The sequence below is a fragment of the Macaca mulatta genome, chromosome 8 (assembly GCF_049350105.2).
Source record: "Macaca mulatta isolate MMU2019108-1 chromosome 8, T2T-MMU8v2.0, whole genome shotgun sequence".
NCBI lineage: Eukaryota > Metazoa > Chordata > Mammalia > Primates > Cercopithecidae > Macaca > Macaca mulatta.
In genome coordinates this window covers 5,230,615-5,255,888 of record NC_133413.1, presented here as the reverse complement: position 1 = coordinate 5,255,888, position 25,274 = coordinate 5,230,615, and the positions used below count along the sequence as shown (strand labels likewise).

The 25,274-nt window shown below is 35.1% G+C and overlaps 1 protein-coding gene across 1 annotated transcript in view; it reads left to right on the top strand.

Moving 5' to 3' along the window:
- CSMD1 (CUB and Sushi multiple domains 1) overlaps window positions 1-25,274 on the top strand; it is a 2,034,615-nt gene that overhangs the window by 557,333 nt on the left and 1,452,008 nt on the right. The window contains exon 3 of the mRNA XM_015144705.3: window positions 13,912-14,024. Coding sequence (XP_015000191.3) covers window positions 13,912-14,024 — 113 coding nt within the window. The remainder of the gene's footprint in view (window positions 1-13,911; window positions 14,025-25,274) is intronic.

The window sequence follows — 25,274 nt, the reverse complement described above, 5'->3', positions numbered from 1 at the left end:
CATTTCCCATTTTAAGGGCGCTTTTCATCTCTCTGTTGGAGTACTTGTCTGTTCCCACAGAGGTTCTTGCCCGCAGGGGGATCTGGGGCTGCCCTGGGAATGAGGGAGCCATTTGGCTGTGCTTGCAGACAGCCAGTGCGTTGACCTCGCAGGGAATTGCCTTTAATGTGCCCCTATTCCTGGTTCAAAGGTTGATTCTTTTAGTGTTAACTTATGTAATGATTTCATTTCAACAATATTTTGAGTTGTATACAACAGCAGTCCCCAACCTTTCTGGTGCCAGGGGCCAGTTTTGTGGAAGACAATTTTTCCATGGACAAGGGGGTGGGAGGAAGTGGTTTTGGGGTCATTCAAATGTAGTACATTTATGATGCACTTTATTTCTATTATTATATTGTAATATACAATGAAATAGTTACACAACTCACCATAACATAGAATCAGTGGGAGCTCTGAGCTTGTTTTTCTGCAACTGGTCAGTCCCATCTGAGGGTGATGGGAGAGAGTGACAGGTCATCAGATATTGGATTGTCTTAACGAGCGTGCAACCTGGATCCCTCATGTAGGTAGTTCACAACAGTGTTTATGCTCCTGTGTGAATCTAATGCCTCTACTGATCTGACAGGAGGTGGAGCTCAGATGGTAACGTGAGCCATGGGGAGCAGCTGTAAAAACAACACAGCATCTCTGGCTTCTGCTGCTCACCCCTCGACGGGCAGCTCCATTCCGTGGCTTGGCGTTGGAGACCCTTGGTATCCAACAAAGTGCTAAAGAAATCTAAAGTGTTGGCTGGTCTTTCATCAATAGCCAAAATTACTGCTTGGCTTCATGTATTTTTTTTTTTTTTTTTCCCCTCTATGGCCCTGGTTTGAAATCTCCTGTGGGCTTCCAGGAGTTAAAAGCACAAGTTCTGGGGAGAGACAGCAGGGTTTGAATCTGGCCTCTAGTGCTCTCTACCTACATGGCCTTAGGGAAGTTATTAAGGATCTCTGAGGCTTCATTTCCTCCCCTGGAAAAGGAGTGAGCTTTACTGCCTGTCGTTAAGTCATAAGGTTATTTTGTGGATGTTCTGAGAATATGGCGTTTTCACACTCAGAGCATTGACCAGCAGTTAGTAGACCCTCCAGGGGAGTAGCTGATGCTTGAGTTTTTGTTGCATTAGTCCATTTCTTTTCACCAAGCCCCAAATCTAGGAAATCAACACAACGTGAAAACTGCCTTGCTGTAGGATAATCACTAAGTTCATAGCCAGGAAAAGGGGATTCTATAAGCAGTCCTTTGAATAAGTTACTTAAGCCACCTGGTCTCTGGGCTCTTGCCTGACAAATCACTACAACTGGAAAACAGTTAAGTTCCTGTGTGAGTTTACTGTTTTCTCATAACCCATTTGACAAAATTTTTAAATTCAAATTTTACTTTTTCAAACTTCCCAATATAATTGCCAATCATGTTTCTGTAATCCATGTATGCTTTAGCAAGGGTTTATTTTATATAATCACCTTTTTTTTAGCTTAATAGCCAATATTTCGGTATTCTGATCCTGTCTCTCTCCTTTTAGTCCATGAGTTCTACCAAAGCTCTTTACACATGTTTGCAGGCGTTTTGAGAATACATTGACAAATATAATGAAGTGCATAAATGTAGATTATTGCTGTGTCTTTTAAAACAATACTGTGCTTATTTGAAGTAATCCCCATTTACCCAATTGTTACATATCATCCAAATATTTTAATAGTGTATATAATAAATTTTATTCCACCAAGAAAATAGCAGGCCCACATTTCCTAGTACCTTCTCTTGGATGTGTATGTTAACAACTTATTAAGCATTTACTACATTTCTAATACATGCCAGGTTACCGAAGAAGTTTGGTTTCAAAATTGTTAGAACAATTGATTCCATTGTCTTAATTCTGTTGTCAGGATGTAGGATTCTTTTGTTTCATTCCTCTATGTTTTCCTCCTTTCCAGTTAGCCTCTGTTTTTTGTTTCTTTGTTTTTTGCTAGACAAGTGATAGCTTCAGAGCAAAGTTTTGAAATGGGGCTGGGGCTGGTTTGGATTATCAGGGTCAGGTGTTGTAAAGTGTAATTGAGTAGCAATCAGTCTCCACTGGGTCGGTCTCCTTTCTTCTCTCTCTGTCCTCTTGTGTGTTTCTACTTCAATCTGAGTTTATGTGTACTGTTCTAAGTACAGTGAATTCCTCCCAACTACTGGTTTCAATTTTATAGACGTTAGGTTCACCATTAAGAAAATCACAATGTGGCCGGGCGCGGTGGCTCAAGCCTGTAATCCCAGCACTTTGGGAGGCCGAGATGGGCGGATCACGAGGTCAGGAGATCAAGACCATCCTTGCTAACACGGTGAAACCCCGTCTCTACTAAAAAATACAAAAAAAAAAAAAACAAAAAAAAAAAACTAGCCGGGCGAGGTGGCGGCACCTGTAGTCCCAGTTACTCGGGAGGCTGAGGCAGGAGAATGGTGGGAACCCGGGAGGCGGAGCTTGCAGTGAGCTGAGATCCGGCCACTGCACTCCAGCCTGGGCGACAGAGTCAGAGCCAGACTCCGACTCAAAAATAAAATAAAATAAAAATTTAAAAAAAAATCACAATGTAAGATATATTTTGTGAGATATGATTAAATTTGCATATTAACATCTTTGAGCCATTTCAGTATGTTAATGTTGAGATAATGAAAACAGACCTGGAATAACTCTAGGGGTCGCTACCTACTCCCCTCCCTTGCCTATGAGCAAATCAGAGCTTTCCTCTTTTTCCACAGCCATGGTCTGCATTAAGATTAAATATAATCTTGCGGTCTGTTTAAGATTAAATATATTAATACTAACGATCAGAGGAGAAAATAAAATGGGAACTCCATGAGTTATTCTGAAGCAGCGCAGGTCTTATCCAAAATCTTTCCATAGAAAAGTGGCATATCTGAGAGAGAAAAGATTGAAAAGCATCTTGACATAAAAATTCTACGAATGAATTTTGCACTCTTGAGATAATTTATGGATCCTCATTCAGGAGAAGCTGGTGCTGATCACACAGAAGGCATAAGAGTGGAGGGGAGAACACTGGAGTAGAGTATTTACAATGACAATTGAAAGGAAAACCGCTGTTACTGTTTTAATGTCATTTATAAATGGTTTTATTGTCTTAAATATACGTCATGTGGATGCTATTTCATGCTTGGGGGCAAAATCTGTTTAGATTTTTGTTTCCAATAGTCTATTACAGACACTGTAATTATAAAATGCCCAAAATAATTCGGTGCGTTGATTTAAAAAAAAAAAAAAAAAAAAAAGGATCAGTGGAATTAATTCTTGACAAACTTGTGTAGAATGCAATTTGGGGAAAATTTATTTTCTTCCCCAAAGGAACTTTTATGAGAGAGTAGTGTTTAGCAGAGAGTGAAATTTCTTAGAAGGAAATTTCTATTTAGTGCAAACTATGATATACCATGTATATTAAATCACCATAACCAAATGAAATTCCTCTCAGGGTCCCAGGAGAAGGTAGACTATGTCATAACCATGAGGTAAACAATGATATATTTGAATAAACTGATAAGCCTTTAATGATATAAGCCTCTTAGGAAGGAAAACTATCAGTTAAAGCAATATGCAGCGGTTTAATTGTAATACTTTTTCAGTACCGAAACGTAAGATATGATTTTAGAAAATTTCTTCTCCATGCTGGTCTTCATGGCCTGAGAAACCCGGGGCCAAACTCCTGAGATAAAGGTGGCCCCTCGCTTAGGAAAGCACACATAGGATAGATTCTGACATAGATTTGCTTTGTGGAATCCGCACCGTTAGCTTTATTTATGAACCTCACTTCTGAGATTTAAACATGAATTTTTTGTTTCTGCATTTATACTTCCTGGTTCATCCTGAAAACTCAGGCAGTCGATTTCCGTTCAGTGGGAGGGCAGCTAAGGAGATCTCATCTTCCAGCGCAGCTTCGAATGGATTCTCCCCTGGGCCTCTCCTCTTTTTCATTCCCCGATGGGTGACCACTGATTCCATCCCCAAGTCTTGGCCAGAAACGTAGGAGAGGATTCCCTCATTCCGTAGAACTTCATTGAATGGGCGTGGAGTTCTTTCCGAGCCAATGAGATCCTGGCTCTGCTGGGAGGGGATTGCTGGGATATTTCAACAAATACGGCTGGAGCACTTCCATGCTCCAGGCATTCTAGAATCTCAGCATAGAGCTGTGGGTTACAGGGGACCCACTTCTGCCCTCATGGAGCTCCTGTTCCTTTGGGATATTGGGGTCCAACTCTTGGGGTACCCAGCATGAAGGGCCCTCCTCTGTGCATTCGTTCCTCTCTCTGGTCTAGCCTCTAAACTTTCACTTTTTTTGCCTCCTAAATCAGTATGTACCAAGTCCTTCCATAATGAGTCTTATGCTTTTACAGTTTTCTGATCCAGCTTGAATTTTACAAATTGTATAAGCTAATCTGTTTCCCAAATGACAGAAGGAATTGCCAAAGAACCAAACCGAGCCACTGTTTACAAAACATTTTGGTGTGAAAGGACAATGCTTTTTCTTTGTCCAATGTATTTTGTATATGTAGATGTGTGTCTATAAAATATGTGTGTTTCTGTATACACATATACACATGTAAAGCTCTTGAGCAATGAAACCAAAATTATAAGAAATTACAGTATTCTCTTCAACAAGAAGTGATACGACTATTGAAATCTCATGGTGTTTTTAAAATATAACCGCTTGTGAAGACAGGCATGATCCTTTTAGAATTCTATCCAATTATATATATGTGTGTGTGTGTGTGTATATATATATATATATATATATATATATATGTCTTCATAGAAAAAACCTGCCAGTAGTAATGGTTTTATGATGTACATATACAGTGTGACATTGTGTTGTACACTGTAAATATGTACAACTCATTAAAAAAATACATAAAATAAGGCCAGGTGCAGTGGCTCATGCCTATATTCTTAGCACTTTGGGAGGACGAGGCAGGTGGATCACCTTAAGTCAGGAGTTTGATACCAGCCTGGCCAAATGGTGAAACCCCATCTCTACTAAAAATACAAAACTTAGCTGGGCATGGTGGTGGTGCATGTAGTCCCAGCTACTCAGGAGGCTGAGGCAGGAGAATCATTGAACCTGGTAGGTGGAGGTTGCGGTGAACCAAGATCAGGCCACTGCACTCCAGCCTGGGTGACAGAGCTAGACTCCGTCTCAAAAAAATAAATTAAAAATACATAAAATAACCAAATTTTAAATGAACCCTGGATTATTAATACATCATTATCAATTATTTTAATAAACCCTAAAAGTTCTGTAGTTTTAGTATTTCCTGAAGGAACTCGAACACATCTAGTATTACTGAAAGTGTCATGAGGAAAGTTGCAAGTTTATTATTGGAAAATACATGTTTACATATTTCTATGTCTATACTTACTCTGCCATGTAGAGAAATATACACATATACCAGGCATGCAGACTTTTTATTCAAGAAATTAATGTGAAAAACCATTTCTATATTGCACTAGCAAATCATTTAGGTATTCCTATTGAACGACTGCTTACAAGGAAGATAACAAGCTACCTAGACTGACTTTTAATCTGTAGTAGGCATCAGATGATAAAGATGCTGCAACTCCTTAGATGTGAGGTAGCTGACTTGCTACAAGCAGTCCTGATTTTCTTTGTATCAGGTTGATACTCTCCTAGTTGTCTTGTGTTTAGAATGTGTGGTTCAGTGGATGCAGTACAAGTGAACATAGATTTGCTTTTTCTTTTAAGTGAAGCCAGACTCAAATAGATGTGATGGGTGCTTTGGAGAGGAGGAAAACAGGTATCAGAGACAGATCACATTCACTCTTGACATTGTCTGATACAAAAGCAAGACATTTAACCTTAATATCTTAACAATAGCAATGAAAGGCTTCAAGTACAGTAGCTTGTTGGAATATCTTTACTACTGGGCCAATCAGGTGTCACAGAGAGGAGTCAGAAAAACATTTGAAACTCTAACTTTAAAGTGCCTTAAGTAAAGGGCAGTCTGTACCCTAGAGACATTATATTAAGTAGCGATCCCTGAGTTTAAAATTCAACAAGGTTTTAAGAAAAAGAATTATACAGTAGCTTAAACATGTGTATATTTGTATGGGTTATACATTGTGATAAAAATCTGTAATTGAAGTTTATATTGAGAGATTTATATACTTTATATTAATGGTTTCAAATTAGTGATATGCTGAAGAGAACAGAAAAATAAATAAATGTAATAGGTACTGTTTACTGAGGCCAAAGTTAAGGTATAAAAATAATGTGATTATTACATGGAGTTTACAATAATTTTTACTTTGGGTCTCTCTCCAAATGATGGCAGAAATTTTAATCTGGTCAAATGTATATACACTCATGTGATTCACTCTGTGTGTGTGTGTGTATGTATTTGATTCAGTCTTTTCTGAACCTTGCCTGCTTGATTCCATCTTCGCTGGTTGGTATCTAAGTCCAAGAGAGTTATATGACCCCAAGGTACTGGGGGTTGAGAAAGTGTCTGGTTCCAGATCACCCTCTGCCGTGTCCTGATGCAATATGACATGTAACTCATTGCATCCAGTATTTTGTCACCAGCACCAAGACCTGCTTACCGAGGCCACATAACTCAAGTGATCTGTTGTACTGAGGACCATGCAGGGCACCATGTGTGCCTCTCTCGGGCTCAGGAATTGTTAGATGGCCCCTGCACATCCATCTGGACTTCTTCATTGTGTCCATTCTGTCCTCACCACCTCTACCTGGTAGGAGAGGCTTTCCATAAGGATGATGACCTCCCAGGAGCCACAGCCACCTGTGCTCTTAGATCTCCCAAGCTCTCTGGGGCTGTTCTGTCCACAGCAGTTGTCGCGGGGACATGATCACTGATCACTTCTTGTTGTCCAAATTGTCCCCATCCCTAGACCAGGCAAACCTTACTGAGTGACCAAATATTTCTAATCATAAGTTCTCTTCTATACAAAATAAAAAGCTGAAACACCTGACATCTGGTACTAATACCCCTTCTCACTTTTAATTCTGCTATAATATAGTGCATAATATAGTATACTATGTATTATGTAATACTATATTACTATATTATATAAAATCATATTTTTATTGTAATATAAAATATTACTATATTACTACATTGTATTATAAAATATATAGCATATAGTAATATAAAATATTACTATATTGTATAATATATTACTATAAAATATGAATAACAATATATTACTGTTACTATATTATATAGTAAACAATATATAGTATACTATACTGTACATAAATACTGTGTATAAATACTGTGTATAAATACTACACTATAGTATAGTAAATGTACTATAAATACAGTGTAAAATATTGTCTTTATAAAATATATGTTTGCTATGTATCTCACATATAAACTATAGTATATAAAAAGGTTTACTATATATACTATATATAAAATATATAAAGGATTTTCAAAATTATGTACTATATACTCTATAATTTTTAAAAACTTTTTATACCTACAATCAATTTTGGATGAATTCTACAACAGAATTTGGAATAACTTATAGAAAATAAGCTATTTTACTGAAAAACTACTAGTCCAATAACTATAGATATAAGGCTTCTGAATTTACAGAATGCAGTCTATTTCCTGATTACCGAACCTCTGTATATGCCATTTGGAAATTAATGTCAGTCTGTCTGTCACATCCATAGGCAATAAGATTTTTTGCATTTCAAAATAATTCCTTTTATTTATGGACAGCTTTTCTTTAGTAAAATTTCATACTCCCTTGGAGATTTGGAAAACACATTTTAAAATGTTTTAATGTATATGTCTTTAATTTTGGGCTATGTCTAGCTCTCTAAAATGAAGATACTTTAGCATGCTTGTATTTTTTTAAGAACACTAAAAAATTACAATAGGTGTAACATATATGTCATATTTCTGTTGAAATATTCAAAGTTTGTCAATAATTTCATGTATACTAAGATATCCCCATACTACCCTGGACCGTCAAATCTGAATGACAGAAGGAAGACTCGCTACTGCAAGACACCTGTGTGGATTGTTGGGATTTACTTCAAAATATTCCATTTTACTTCAAAATATTTCTGCTTCATAATATTTCTGCTTCATAATTTACTATATGTTGAAAATAAGCCAGTTGCTTGTAAGAAGCAAGGGATTCCTCAAAGTGAGGCAGACAGGAATAAAATGTATTGCAAAGGTCCTCATGGACAAGATCCTCAGAGAAGTACTTTAGCATCCTCAGGAGCACATGTGTGAGCCACCAAGGAGTGAGTCTTGCCAGCTCCTTAAACGATTCCTCACTCTCAGCCAGTGTGGAGTAAATGGCCGTTAACATTTAATCACAAATTTAGCTCTTGAAAGCTTTATGATCAATTGGATCCACTCATCCTTCCACATCCCTGTCAACTAATGTTGGACTCCATTTTTTTGCACACAACTATGAATGAATCCATTTCATTCCAGCTATTTGAAATCAGATCACATGCCTGTATTTTACCTACATATGTAAATATTAAATTACCCCAAACCTCCAAACAGTAGTCCTATGACATTGGTTTTAAAAATCCCTTAGTATCTTGTTCGTACTTCCTGAACTAATATCATTTGACCACACCCCTTCATAATCACAAATCTTTATAAAACTTAATAATTAAAAGGGACATGAAATTGTATTTAAAGTGCTATCACATTATTTTGTACCTAAACTTATGCGAATAGATATGTAAAACTTCAAGATGGGCATTTACTAAATGAAATTATCCTCAATAGTTTTTGTTCAACTTACTTTTAGAACTTACGTTTTGTTATTAAATAGCATTATTTTGGTTACTAGATTATTTTCATCTTAATATGTTCTTGAGTACCTCTCAGTCTCAACCTTTCCAATGTATTTAATTATTTGAGGTCATTATAGATTCACATGTAGTTAAAAGACATTATACAAAGAGTTTCTGTGTACTGTATACCAGTTTCTCCAGTGGAAGCCACTTGCAAAACTGTGGTACAATAATTACACTACCAGAATATTGATGTATTATGGTGAAGGTAGGGACTGTTTCCTATCATGAGAATTTCTGGGGCAACTGCAAAGAAGAACAATTGTACAATAATTACACTACCGAATATTGATGTATTACAATCAAGATAGGGACTGTTTCCAATCATAAGCATTTCTAGGGCATCTGCAAAGTAGAACAATTGTTAGATCAGATGGCAGTTGCATGTTTCGTTTTTAAAGGAAATACCAAACTTCTCCAGAAGTTTTCTGTTTTCTACAGAAAATGGCTGTACCATTTTATATTTCCACCAGCAATACAAGAGCAATCAGTTTTCTCCACATTCTAGTCAGCATGTGATGTTGTCATTATTTATTTTTATTTCAGCCATTCTGAACTTCTCCATTGTGTCAATTCTGTCCTCACCACCTCTACCTGGTAGGAGAGGTTTCCATACGGATGGTGACCTCCCAGGATGGTATTTCTCTGTGGTTTTAATTTGCATTCCTCTAATGTCTATTGATGTAGAGTAAAATATTCATGTGCTTATCTGCCGTCTAGATGTCCTTTAGGTCACATGACTCTTATGCTTGTCGTCTATTTTCTAAATAGATTGTCTTTTGCTGTTGAGTCTTGAGGTTAATTGTATATTCTAGATACTTGTCTTTTGTCAGATATTTGGCTTGCACGTGTGTTCTCCCAGTCTGCAGCATACACGTTTATCCTCTTAATAGGGTCTTTTGCAGAGCAAAGTTTTTAATTTTTATGAAATCCGATTTATTAACTTTTCTTTTTCTGGATTGTAATTTTGGTGTCAAGTATAGAAACTCTGTGTAGCCCTAGACTCAGAAGACTTCCCCTATTTTTTTTTTCTAAGAGCCTAATTGCTTTACATTTTACATTTATATTTGTAATCCAATTGTTTAATCATAATTTGTTGATTTATTCTATGCAATTTCTTTTGAATCTGTTGGAAACAAATTGGAGATACTTGTTTAGGTCTATTTCTGGGTTCTTTGTTCTGATCCATTGAGCTATGGGTTTATTTCTTTGCCAATCTGCCAGTACCAAATAGTCTTAATTGTTGTAGATGTAAAATAAGTCTTGAAATCAGGTAAACTATTTTTCCTACTTTATTCTTCTCTCACAAAATTGTTCGAGCTATTCTATTTTTTCTTTTTTGCCTTCTCATACACATTTTAAAAAGATCTTGCTATATCTTCAAAAATTATTGCTGAGATTTTGATATAAATTGTGTAAAACCTGTATATCAATTTGGAAATAACCTATATCTTTACCTTGAGTCTTCCAATCTATTAACATGGTATACCTCTCCATTTAGCGTTTCTTTGAATTTTTTCTTAGTGTTGTGTATTTTTCTGTATACACTGTTGGGCATATCTTACTGTATTTATACAAAAACTTTTCTTTTTTGAGCTATTGTGATTTATATATTTCACATTTTGATGTTAATGTGTTTATTACTAGTATGCAGAAATACTATAGATTTTTGTATGTTCATTGTGTGCCCTGCACATGTGATGATATCAAGTATTAGCTCTACAAATTTTCTTGTAGATTCCTTGGCATTTTCTATAAAGGTCATCATGCTATCTTCAAATAGTGGTAAATTTATTTATTCCTTTCTGACCTGTATGCATTTATTTTCTTCTCTTGTATTATCATATTTGTAGGATATTCCAGCACAATATTGAATACAACTGTTCAAAGCAGATATTTCTTGACTTGTTCCCAGTCTTACGCAGAAGCATGCAGTCTTTCACCACTAAGTAAAATGTTATCTTTAGGCTTTTGTGTGTGTGTGTGTGTGTGTATGTGTGGAGATATTCTTTGTCAACTTGGAGAAGATTCCCTCCAATCATATTTTACTGTAGAACTTTTCTCATGATTCGGTGATTATTATTGTCAAATGTTTTTTTCTTCTACAAGGATTACTATGATCTTGTGATTTTTCTTTGTTAGCCCATTAAGATTGCAGATTATATTGATTAATTTTCAAAGATTGGACCTTTCTTATATTCCTCTAATAAACACCATTTGATCATGGTGTATAATTCTTATCTTGCCTACTTCTGTTTTCTCTTATTTTGTTAAGGATTTTTGCATCTATATGCATGAGAGATACTGTTTTTCTTTTATCTGTGTTTATCTGATTTTGATATCAGAGTGTCTTAGTCTACTTAGGCCGCCATAACAAAATACTATAAGTTATGGGGACTAAGAAATACAGTTTTACTTTTTCACACTTTTGGAGACTGAAAGTCTGAGATCAGGGTCCGGAATAGTCAGTTCCTGGTGAGGGCTCTCTTCCTAACTTGTAGACAGCAGCCTTCCTGCTCCATGCTCACATGGTCTTTTATCAGTATGTGTCCAGGGAGAAAGGTATTCTTCTCTTTTCCTATTTTTAACGAACACTAATCCTGTGGGATCAGAGTCCTAATTCTTCAACATCATTTAACTATAATTACCTCTGTAAAGCTCTGTTTCCAAATACAGTTATGTTGGGGGTTAGGGCTTCAATGTATGAATTGGTGGGAGGAGCATAATTCAGCCCATAAGGGAAAGGATAGTGTCAATGCCACAAAATTACTAGAAAAGCATTCCATCCACTTAAACTTTCTGAAAGAGACTGTGTACAATTAGTGTTAATTCTTTAAAGTGTGTACAAATGGTGTTGATTATTTAAAGGTTGAATTCTCCAGTAGCAACATTTGGAACTGGATATTTATTTGGGGTAAGTTTTAATAGCTATATGGTAATTCACATTATGTATTTCTTCATTGGTTAGTTGTAATAGTTTTTTTTTTTTTGAGTTAGTGACCCATATTTTCTTAGTTGCCAATCTTACATATGTAGTTTCTGTAGTAACTTTTTTATTTTTTTGATGTCTTCTGAGTTCATAGTAATATTTGATGTTTAATGACTAACAATGACTACTTGTACCTTCTGAAACTCCCAATTATTTAGTCAGTCTTTGTCAATTTTAATGATTTTTTTTTCCCAAAGTACTGGCTCTTTTTTTCATTATTTGTTGTTTTTTTCTTTCAATTTTATTGATTTCTGTACTTTTCTTATTTATTTATTTATTTATTTATTTTGCTTTCTGTTTCCTTTAGTTTGATTGATTTGTGTGTTTTTTTTTCCTTTTACAGTTCTTTCAATGAGAATTTGGATTAGGGATTTGGGAGTTTTTCTCTTTTCTAAGTTCTGTTTTTAGTGCTACTGATTACCTTCTCAGCACTACTTAGCTGAGTCTTACAAAGTTTAATATGTTGTATTTTATATTTTCATAGAGTTTATCTATATTTTTATTTTCCTTGAGACTTCCTCTTTGATCCATGGATTATTTAGAAGCGTGCTGTTCATTTTCCAAGTAATTATATATTTTTCTGTCATTTTTATCTTACTGATTTCTAATTTGATTCCACTGTGTGGTCAGAGAATAGATGCTATATGATTTTGGTTATTTTAAATGTATTGAAGTTTGTTTTTATGGCCTCAAATATGGTTTATCTTGGTATATGTTCTATGGGCACTTGAAATACATGCGTACTCTGTTCTTGTTGGATAAAGTGTTCTATAAATATTGATTAAATACTGTTGTGGAGGGTTGATGAGTTCTGTATTCTTGCTGGTCTTCAGTCACAGAGTCACAGGAGGATTTAAACTCACTGTTTTCTTTCTTAAAGCAATGTTTGCTTCACTGACTTGTCTTTTGTATTGTGTTCAATAACATATAAACCACAAAGCAGTGTCTGCTGGTATGACAGGTCTTTTTCTGTTCATCAGTCATTTACTTCTTCATGTGAATGGACTGTCTGGAAGTGGTTAGGATTGGCATCCAATGGGAAAAAATAAAAAGAACAAATGAGTGTCTTTAAGGGAATTGAATTTAAAAAAAAAAAAGAGCAGACAGCGGATACTGCAGTTTACAAAAATGAATACAATTTGAGAGCTGGTGAAGATCCCTGTGAATTGTAACAGATAGGAAAGGTGATAAACCAAAAGACAGGGAGGGAGGAAGGCTCCTAGGAGGGTGAAAAAGGACAGACCAGCCTCCACAGCACAGGCGTTTGTAGATTTTATGACATTACAAAATAAGCTACACCAGAATGTGGGTATTTTTAGCATTCTTATGTTGGGAGTCCCATTGTGGATCACAGAGCTGTGTCAGGATTGATTTGCCCTCTGGACAGCTCACAGCCTGTTGCACTGGGCCTTTGCCATCCTGATCATCTCACTCACTTTCCCTAAGAGCACTGCTTGGAATCCAGCTGAAACACAGATTGTTTCATGACCACACATGCACACGCTTTTCCTGTCATATTTTTTTTTTTTAATTAGAAAAAATTTAAGAACAGTGAATTAGGAAAAATAGATAATGCATGCTGGGCTTAATACCTACATGATGGCTTCAGAGGTGCAGCAAACCACCATTACACACCTTAACCTGCATAATAAACCTGCACATATTGCACATGTATGCCAGAACTTAAAATTTAAATTTAAATTTAAAAAAATGTTGGCGGTAAATTATTGCCATACAAAACCAAGGAGCATTTAAGACAACGGCGTATTATATAAGCAAGAATTTTCAAGAAGAAATTTTCTCAAAAGTTATTTAAATAAACAAACTCTGATACTTGAAAATGTTTAATTTCAAATACCTACCAACCAAAGCCATGTGTACGGATTATTTAAGTGTTTAATGTCATACTTCAAGTGAATATACCACTGTTAAAGTTATTCAGTGACTTCATCAAATAAGCTTTTTTGATAAATTCATGCTTTTAACTCTCTTCGTGTCTTTTTTGTTTGTTTTTTAATTTAGATTATCGGGATTTCAGCTGCCATCCTCTATAGTGAGTACAGGATCTATCCTCACTCTGTGGTTCACAACAGACTTCGCTGTGAGTGCCCAAGGTTTTAAAGCATTATATGAAGGTAGGAGATTGATTGTGTTTTGCACATGCATTCACTGTCCAAATGATCTAACACATACCACTCTGGGTTAACAATGAAAAATTACGCTGCTGTCACAGGTCATTTCATGGTGTAGACATTTGGCTTCGGTGTAATACAGTGGCATTGGATAACACTGTTAAAATCGCCAAACTTTCCAGCCTAAAACATGTTCACAATTTTTTTTCTTATCACTAGAACTTTTCTTGTTTGGGTTTTCTTTTTATTAACTTGTGGTGAATAAGTTTTGAGAAGTCTGAATAGCCCTCTTATGTGGCAAAGAGTTCATTTTTAATGCAGAAGAGCTTTATTAAATTTTTGGTTGGACAATTATACTGATAGTGCTTGAGTAAAGGAAATTTCATTAAATGAGCTTTTGTTGTCAAAGCTGAAATTTTTAATAGAGATAATTTGCTTTTACTGTTGTTTGATCATGCAAGGCGTAGAGATTTTATTTGTTTTCATGTCTTCGGATTTGGTGCCGAGATGCCTGTGGGGTATGGCTATCATTATTAAAATAGCTTTTGGCAGGATTTTTTTTAAAAGGCAAAGATAGAACTTTGGAAAATGAAATTATCACTTCAAGTATTAGGTTTTAAGAAACTGAACTAGTTAATGCTTTAAAGGCTGACTTGTATCTACTTTAGTACTGTTTTGCATGGAAATTTAAATTGTCTTTTACATGTCATGTAAGAGCTATTGTCTGTAACACAAACTCTGGAGTCTGTAAACTTAAGCAATCTGTGGGTAGAGGTGTAAACCAATTCCTATTTGCAACACACACTGTTTACTTTGGATGTCGTTCTCTGCTAAGTCACAAATTACATATTCTTATTGGGAATGCTCTGCCTTTAGGGAACAATCGTATTTTGTGGAAAGTTAAAATCTACATGTGGTTTGTGCAAGTGAGTTTGGCTGTAGTGAAATTATCAGAAAATAAAAGGGTGGAAGGTTCTCATTGCAGAGACATAGGAATAGACCGACTCATCCTCTCACTTAAAGTTACATGTGGAATAATGCTGAGAATGGTGGGAGATTCTGCCTCTAACGTCATTCGGGCCACTGCATTTGTGCATAAGCCAGCATCAGTGGCTGGAAAGGGTCTATCACCTTTAAGTACAACACTATCAAGGGATAAGTTAATCTTTGGAAAGCAATGGGCTACTTTAAGATCAATGGATGTTATTAGTGCTCAGTTTTGATTATATCAAGGTACCACTGCATATAAACCCTAAATTCACATAATTTCATTTTTTTGCAGAATATTAAAAAAGCATCTCTAAAGCAATCCATACCTGCTCTATGCCAAGCATATTTTGTCCAGTTAATGTACAATATTTGTTTAAAAAATAGATAATGCTTCCACATTTTAGAAAACTTGGCAATTTTTCTCCACTCCTGATAAAGTTGACAGTTGAAAACGAAGTCTTGCTAGGTTCCCAAAATAAATGTTGTGAAAATTCCTTTGCTGTTGAGAAATTACCACGTGAATAGTTCTATCAAATATTTCTGGGCTATTGTTGGCTTAACTGGTGGTCATGATGGTATAATAAAGAAGATAGGGCAAGATCGTCTATGTTGGAAAAATATTTCTGTGTTACTCCAAAAGAACAACTGGAAAACTTTCTAGAAAATGGAATAGGGTCATAAGTTACCTGTATTTATTTTTTAATGTGGCTATGTAGAAAATGTTTTTGTGATATTTCTATTTGAAATGGTGATATTATAGTCTGATGTTTACAAGTAAAGCCAAACCTATGTTTTAAAAGAAAAAAAAACCCTGTTAAAAAGGTGCTTTGTTGGCTAAACTGAAATTGTATCCAGTATTTAATATCTGTGTGTTTAAAACTATTTATCAGTTATCTTCAAGGTCTCCTGCAAAAATGAGTGTGTATTATTAGGAGAAAAATTGTCAATTATAGTCTTAAGTAGAAGAGTAAAGATAAGATAATCTAGAGGAGAGTTTTTATAGCAATTTTTATTGCAAGTACCAAATACTTTACCCATAAACTTTAGACAACTGTAACTTACCAAGGCAATGTCATGGGAAAAAGTGAGAATTTATTAAAAGTGCATGACATAAGCAAATACACCTATTCATATATGTATATAAGCAGAATCAATGATGATTAGAAAAATATCTCAAGTTGCTTTAGAATCACAAAATTCTCTTTCTGATATCTGAGATTTCCTCCTTTCCCATCAGTTCTTATTTTGAAGAGACTGCCCAGGGATTCTGTTATTTGACCCGTCAAGTAATTTGTATGAGTCAAATAATAGAATAAAATACTGATATATAATCCAAGACCTATAAAGGCAACTGGATTTAGATATAAAATGAGCTTTCATATTATAATAAATACATTTTTTAATTTAAAACGTGGAATTTTGGTAGTATTACCTGACTGCTGCATAAATTTTTAGTGGAAATTTATTGTCTTGAAAGGAGAAGAATCTTCTGAACATGTAAGATCTGTGTAAACATGATCACCTTGGGAACAAACATAATCCGGACAAAGAACTCAAGTGTTTTCTGGCAGTACTTTGGAATAGGCATTATTTACATAAATTATTATTCATACGTGGAACTATTACGCTACATAATGAGAATAGAAACAATAAATTAAAATATTATAATTAACATGTTTGTTCATTGAATTTAACTCTGGAAATCCAGTGGGAACACTGACAAATTTTATACTAACATTGATTATTTAGAGTGTTTGACTTTCTGAATATAGACCTTAGCAAGTCTTAGTAATTAAGTGTATATATTAAAATTAACACATTTTAACTGCTAAATATAGAATAAAATTGAAGTTACTAACTTAATTCAGTGTTGTAAGATTTTACTTGCTAGTTCTATACTTGGACATTAGTCTTCATTGTGAACCAACAACGTTGCATAGCTGTCTTTGATAAATTTATAACAGAAAATACTAGGATTATATATAAGTTATAATAAGATTACTATTAAATTTCCTCTATGTGCCCAATTTTGAAGTACTATGTCTATAAATTTTATTTGTGTATTGTTCTTCTTTTACCATAATCTCAAGTATTAAAAAACATTATTTTGTCATCAAGCTTACCTATGTTTTAAGAAAAACATCTAGGAAGAAAATTGACATGAGACAAAGGCTGACAAATATTAGACTTGAGGACATTGAAGAAAATATATGGACTGGGTGATACACAGTCATCTAAAAATTGTTCCCCGAAAAACCTCTCTCTCTGATGCACTTTTTCTGTCTTTAGGTTTTAAAAAAGAATTGATCTATTTTATAATGGTTTTTCTTATTAGTAAAAATGTAAGCTAAATGTTGGAAACATGAGAATCTATTATCAAAACTCTTAGACTCAAAATGTTCATTATTTTGGTTCTAAGGACTAAATATTGTCAATTTTAATGCACAGCTTTATTTTTAATGAATATAATTTCAAATGTTTTGGAAACTATTTGGGAAATTATTTGTACAATGGACTTCAATAATTTAAATATTGGTTATATTTTTAAAATCTAGCTTGTATGAATTGCAATAATTTAGGTTGACTTTTTAGTTCATTTTGTAAGTAAAATAAGGTTTTTTTGAAGTTGTATTCTTTTTGATCCACTAGCTTTTGGAAAATATAATTTTTGTACATAATACAACTTTTTTTTGGATAGAAAGCACCAACTCTGAATCGAAATAGTGACTCCAATATTTATTAACTAGAATCACTACTTGCTTGGTATAGAACTTTTCTCCGTAGCATAAGGCAATTCTATAGATTGGACACAGTTTTTCGTAACAATTGGCAAAGACTTTATTCATGGGATGGCAGGTTTTGAAATAAATCTGAATGAAATTATTATGCATTTTGATACAGATATTTATAATCAAATTGACAAGGCAGAAGAAAGGTTAAATTGGATTATTGATTAAAGCAAAGCTGATAAGAATGTTAGGAATCTATTAAGATTCCTTTAAATATCATAACTGACATGGTAGTTAAAAAGAGAATTCTTAAATGCAAACACAAGTATCACATGTTTATTTTAACATACTAATTTTATATATTCAACATTTGCCTCAGCTTCCCTAGGGACCATCTGTAAATAAATTGGTTTTAATTTTTTTTATTATACTTTGTTTTAGGGTATATGTGCACAACATGCAGGTTTGTTACATATGTATACATGTGCCATGTTGGTGTGCTGCATCCATTAACTCGTCATTTACATTAAGTATATATCCTAATGCTATCCCTCCCCTCTACCCCCTCCCCACAATAGGACCCGGTGTGTGATGCTCCCCTTCCTGTGTCCAAGTGATCTCATTGTTCAGTTCCCACCTATGAGTGAGAACATGTGGTATTTGGTTTTCTGTTCTTGCAATAGTTTGCTGAGAATGATGGTTTCCAGGTGCATCCATGTCCCTACAAAGGACACGAACTCATCCTATTTTATGGCTGCATAGTATTCCATGGTGTATATGTGCCACATTTTCTTAATCCAGTCTGTCACTGATGGACATTTGGGTTGATTCCAAGTCTTTGCTATTGTGAATAGTGCCGCAGTAAACATACGTGTGCATGTGTCTTTATAGCAGGATGACTTATAATCCTTTGGGTATATACCCAGTAATGGGATGGCTGGGTCAAATGGTATTTTTAGTTCTAGATCCTTGAGGAATCGCCACACTGTTTTCCACAATGGTTGAACTAGTTTACAGTCCCACCAACAGTGTAAAAGTGTTCCTATTTCTCCATATCTTCTCCAGTATATGGTGTTTCCTGACTTTTTTAATGATTGCCATTCTTACTGGTGTGAGATGGTATCTCATTGTGGTTTTGACTTGCATTTCTCTGATGGCTAGTGATGATGAGCATTTTTTCATGTGTCTGTTGGCTGTATGAATGTCTTCTTTTGAGAAGTGTCTGTTCATAATCCTTTGCCCACTTTTTGATGGGGTTGTTTCTTTCTTGTAAATTTGATTGAGTTCTTTATAGATTCTGGATATTAGGTTTTAAATTTTATGCATAAAATCTCTAAGAATCTGAAAGTATCTTACATTTTAATGACTAAATACTGGGGGTATAGTGAGAGATTTCAGTATTACTAAATAGCAAAATTTTGCTTGTGGCAGAAATTATTTTTTATATAAATAAAATTGCTTATTGGTTGGAATGGGAAAAGCATTTGCCCATGGATGTGGTCTAAAGAACTCAGTGAAATCTAAAGGAATTGTATTCTTTTATGTTTTTGTCTTAAAATCATTCATTCTATCAATTACAACATTGTGTTCTCTTTAAAGTGTATGTGTGAATAGATAGAAAGGTAGATAGGTAGATAAATAGATGATGAAGATAATGGATGGTAATATAGGTAGATGGTAAATAGATGGATATATAGGTGATGGATGAATTAAAAATGAACAGATGTGTAAGCTAGATATATGATAGATAATGGATAGATTAAGAATGGATGGATGGTTAGGTAGATAGATTGGTTGGTAGTTAGGTAGGTAGGTGAATAGACAGATAGACAGATATGCCCAGGATGGTGTAAAGCTCATACATGCCTTTTCTTATTAAATCTTCACAGAAATTGTCTGAGTGAAATAAGGTGACCTATTATTATCAGGTAGAGAAAGTGAAGTAGTTAACTACAGTATTTTAGTTTCCCAAGATCCCATGGGTGCTAGGGAATGAAAGCAGAAATTATCCACATGTCTATGTATCTACAGAAGTTGCAATCTTTATACAACAACTGTTTCCTCTTGTATGTATTTTATTTATGTATACACACACACAAATTCACACTCAAAATGCACACATATGTACACATATGTGCCCACACACATGGCTGTCCATACTTACACATGCACACGTGTAATTGGATACACAGATTTGCTCATTCATTTCTTCTTTCATTTATTTACTCAGCATTCACAGGGCCTCTAACAGAGACACAATACTGAGTTAAATTACGGGAATACAAAGATGAAATGAATAGTGCTTATTCTCAGTGACTAGTGAAGGAGAATGAAACAATCGAAGAGAACATTGGTGTAATTGATGTGACTCAGTAGTCATTCTGGCTTTATAAAACAGAGCAAAAGAGCAAGGGAAAGACCAGGTCTACATGGGCTATGTAGAGACCATCACAGAGTAGATGCTCGGTTCATGACCTGACGAGTGTGTTTTTAAGGCACATGTGCGAAATGTCTACTTTGTGTCAGACCCTGAATACAAGTTCTCAAGGAAGACAGACAATAGAAGGATCTTCTGGAGTGAGGAGGAACACCTGCAGAAGTATGGAGAAAAACAGATGGCTATCTTTGAGAACACTCAGCAATGTGGTTTACAGGAAGAGGGGACACAGAAGTGAGGCAGAGTTGATGGAGGCTGAGTTTAGTGGGGAACAGAGGTAGATGATCTTGAGCCTGGGTTCTCTGGAGTTCAGAGAGCCTGGAGCTGAGCCCTTCTGCCCTATCTCAGGGTTAGAAAGTTGAGTTTACATTGTTTCATCCTTGCAATAGAAAACTTACTCTGTGAGATCCTTTACAAAAAAGCTGAATTACTTTCACTGGACTGTGAAATGAAGGGATAGCATTTGTTTGCATCTACTTCTATGTGACAATTTATCACCTTTGGTTTTAAGTGATGGTTGTAATATCCCAAAATACATACAGGGAGAAGACAGAACATGGAGTAAATGAATTCTGAATTCCCACAGCACTTAATGGAAGCCAATAGATGGCACCTCATATGCCTACTCTATGGCCATTACTCTTTGTACTGTTGAGGGCAATACTTAACTCTAAGGAAAATTAGAGTCCTTGACACTTGGCACATGATAAATACTCAAAAGTATTTTTTGATAAAAATCTACAGTCAACCCCATCTTAATTTTTTCTAGTAGTTCATATTCCCCCGAAACCTGAAAGGAAAAGTGCCAGTAAGCATTGCAATTGAAAACTTTGAATTTGATTTTATCTGTAGTGAACACACCCACTCATGCAAAAGTTTCTTAAAAAAAAAAAATTGCTGAACTGATTTAAAGATCAAGAGATTATGTGATCTACAGTGTGGATCATAGTTTATGACTTACAAACCATGCATAACCAGATCCTCTTATAAATTTTGCTCAGTATAGGACATGAAATTTAATCCTCACAAACAGAAAATGAGTGATCAGTATTTCTTAATCCATTGAACATTTATTTTATGAAAGAAAACGGCCTACACTTTTATATAGTCCTTGAATTTTCACCAGAGAAAAGTGAATCTTGGCTGCTAGATGGCCCTTTTCTTCAGGTTTCAGGAAGTTATTAACTCTAAGGATGGGCGGGACTTCCTGTTACCGGAGTGTCCCTCTGTTGGCTGAATATATGTGGCATATCCCTCTGATACATCCCTCAAGCAGAATTTTCTTTCTTTAACACCTATGGATCTGGATTTAGAAAGAGCAGCTAGATTATTACCCTTCAAGCTCAAAGCTTTATTTAGAATGTCAGCACTGATTTATTTCTCCCTTGAAGTGATTACGCAAACTCCACCTGAATTAAAGCGTGGAGCATGCATGATGCACCTGGCAGGATAGAAATGTTTCATTTTCAAGAAGGTGCTAGCACAGGAACAGCAGCTGGCTCTCCAATAGCCCACACTGTAACATTGTTTTAGATTTATAACAATCCTAGAGCTTGAAACAAATGCAAATTTTCAGTAATTACTTTTCTCTGAGCTAATTAGATAACTTAGACTGGTAAACCCAGGTATCCTTCCTGTAAACACACTCCTTCCTCATTTTATAACAAGTAGAACTAGGGGCCTCACCTTAGCTATCTCTAGGTTTATTTGCCAGAATCTACTGAAATCTCTCCTTTGTCCTCCATTTGCAGGAGTTTTGAACACTAGCTATATTAGAACCAGTAATCAATGTTAAATGACATTTGAAAATATTCACTGGGTAAGTTCCAGAGATCTGTGGTACACCATTAGATGTATAGTCAACAATACTGTCTTGTACAATTGAATATTTGTTATAAGGGTAGATCTCATAAGTGTTCTTGCTGTCATAAAATAATTTTTAAAAGAAAAGAATTAGTGCTGTGAGTACATGAACACTAACATCTTCTAAAAGTGGGGATATATCAGAGATATAATTGCCTTCTGAAAGTACAACTTTAAGACAATCAAATGATGAGATGCTGAACTGCCCTAAAGAAACAAATTTAGCTAATCTAGCAAGGCTTTCATGCTACCTGTAACTTCTAATGTGTCTGATAAAAGAATGAATGATAGAATTGGTTTGGGCAGCCCCATGAACCTAGTAAAAGCACAGAGCCTGAGGAGAAGCTGTGTCATTTAGGATCAGCCTCAAGGAAAGGAAACCTTAGCCAGCTCACAGTCGCACCCTGATGGTTGCAGTCAACTGAGCAACCCTCCCTGGGATGGTTGTGAATGTAGGTTGTTAACTAATTATTCTGGTCCACTGTGAGGCTATCCATATTCTATATATCTAACTTACTTAATTTGAAGGTCATGAAATACCTCTTTCCATGAAGCTGTGAAATTATATGCACAATTTTGTAAGTGTGTTTTTCTGGAAAGAACATTGTATAGATTCCAAGTTGTTACAAATCTCATAACTATTGAAAATATAAAAATGGCTTCTGTCCATCAATGATATAAACTCTGTTAACCTGAGGTATCAACCTGTCTTTTATCTGATTGTTGTCAGTTATCTTATGTTTTACTTTTTCTTGTTCTGAATTCCTTGTTTAGGCAGGCATCCTTCCATTACAATTTGGCTTCACATACAGGCCTAGAGTGACTTAAATGAAAACAACAAAACTGTCATATCAGTATAGGTATCAATGTCAATAGTCCAATTCCTATGAACTGTAATTTATTAATTTTTCACTTTGTCGTTATATGTTGGTTATGTGAACTTAACATACATACCCTGGAAATAAATCTTTGTATCACAAAATCTGGTTTCTGATTCAGTTGGAATAGACCATTGCAAATTCATTAAGACAAATTACACTTGTGAGGCTGTATTAGTCCATTCTTGTATTAATACAAAGAAATACCTGAGACTGGGTAATTTACAAAGAAAATAGGTGTAATTGCCTCACGGTTCTGCAGGCTGGACAGGAAGCATGACACTGGCATCTGCGTGGCTTCTGGTGAGGCCTCAGGAAGCTTCCAATCATGGTGGCAGGCAAAGGAGGAGCCAGCGTGACACATGGCAAAAGCAGAAGCAAGAGAAAGAGTAAGAGGTGCCACACACTTCTCAGTTCACTTTTGGTGAATCTTTTTCACTGTGCCCAGGAGAGCACCAAGGGGATGGTGCTAAACTATTTATGAGAAATCCACCCCCCACCTATGATCTACTCACCTCCTACCAGGCCCTACTTCCAATGTTGGGGATTACACTTTAACATGAGGTTTGCACATTGACAAATATCCAGACTATATCAGGCACATTGAGATATTTACCTAATCCTTTGCCCTGGCTACACACACACACACACACACACACACACACACACCCCAGCTATGTTGTTGTGTACTTTCTATCAGGTATCATGAGAAGTTCTAGTACTATTAAAAATAATTCCTTTTAGTCCTATATGTATTGACCTCAGGAGATGTGCACAGTACATTAAAGTGAAAAAAAAATGCAACATAATTCCATTTTGGTAAAAATATAAATAAAAGTACTTGCATAGGTGTGTGAATGTATATGCAACATGATTTTATTTTGATAAAAATATAAAAGTACTTGCATAGGTATGTGAATGTCTACATATATGTACAAATATATAGCACACATATGCTTTCATGAGTGTTCAGAAAAGTGTAAGAGAATATGTGAATTGTGAAAATAAATTATTTTTGAGAAGAATGGAATGGGTGGAAGGATTGCTGTATTTTTCTCCATATAACTGCTGTTTAGCTCATTGCAATAAGCACAGAAAAAAATTAAATAATGAACATTACAGAGTAAGAAATGTGATGATAATGTGGAAATTAATACTGCTAAGTGAATCTCTGGTTCTTAATTGGAATTTGAATGAAAAATAGAACCAAGTAATTAAAAGTCCTTTGCTATGTATTTTTTCAAATGGTTAAGTTAATGAATTGTAAGACCAACACAGTAGCTGATTTTTTAATATATAAGAAAACAAGGTGCTCCTGTTAGAAATCCACTCACAGAAATAGTTACTTATCTAAAAGGAATATAGTAAAGGGTAAGTTAACTCCATAGAAGAGCCCATTTCAGAATCATTTTTCAATCACAAAATATGTATTGATATTTGTACTTGATGGGTTTGCTAGTTCATTTTGTGTTGCTATGTTACCTGAGACTGGGTAATTTATAAAGGAAAGAGATGTATCTCATGGTTATGGAGGCTGGGAGATTGAAGATTAGGTGGCCACACTTGGAGAGGGCCTTGGGTTTCCTCATAATTGGGTGGACTGGTATCACATGGTGGAGAAGGAAAAGAGGAAGCAAGCATGCATGCAAAAGGGGTAAGACATGGGGCACCCTCACTTTATAACAATCCACTGTTTTGATAACTAACCTAGTCTCACTAGAACAAATCTAGTCTGAAGAGAAAGACATTCATTGATCTTACTGACCTAATAAACTCAAAGCCCTCCATCTTCCAACCTTTTTACATTGACAGTGAAATTTCACCATTAAGTTTTGGTGGAGACAAACCATATCCAAACCATTGCAGAGGGGATTCTCAACTCATGAGTTATTCTACTTGCATTTCTTAACATTTTTTATCTTAATCATAATGTTATCTTCTGTACCCACTTCTCCCCCAAGATTTTTCTTTTTTATTATTTTTATTTTTTATTATTTTTCTTTTTTATTATTTTTTTCCAATACATTCTTGTCTCAGGAGCAAATTTCTCCATGTTTATATGCATAAACATTACATTTGATAATATGTAATTTTAGATAAATGGAAAACAAAAATTGGTCACTATTTGAAATGAACTTCAATAAGCAAAAATGAGAGTGGATGATGTTTAATAGTCTCTTTGTCTGTCTTTTACAGTAACTAGAAATTAGATGACTTTCTATTTAAACACCATCAAATATTGGCTATATGCTATTTGGATGCTAGAAATGCAAAATGTTAGGGTAAATTAATTTAAATGTTTACATGTGGGTAAGCACATGAATTCTGAGGTGTGAGTTCCATGCAGTTTCCCAGT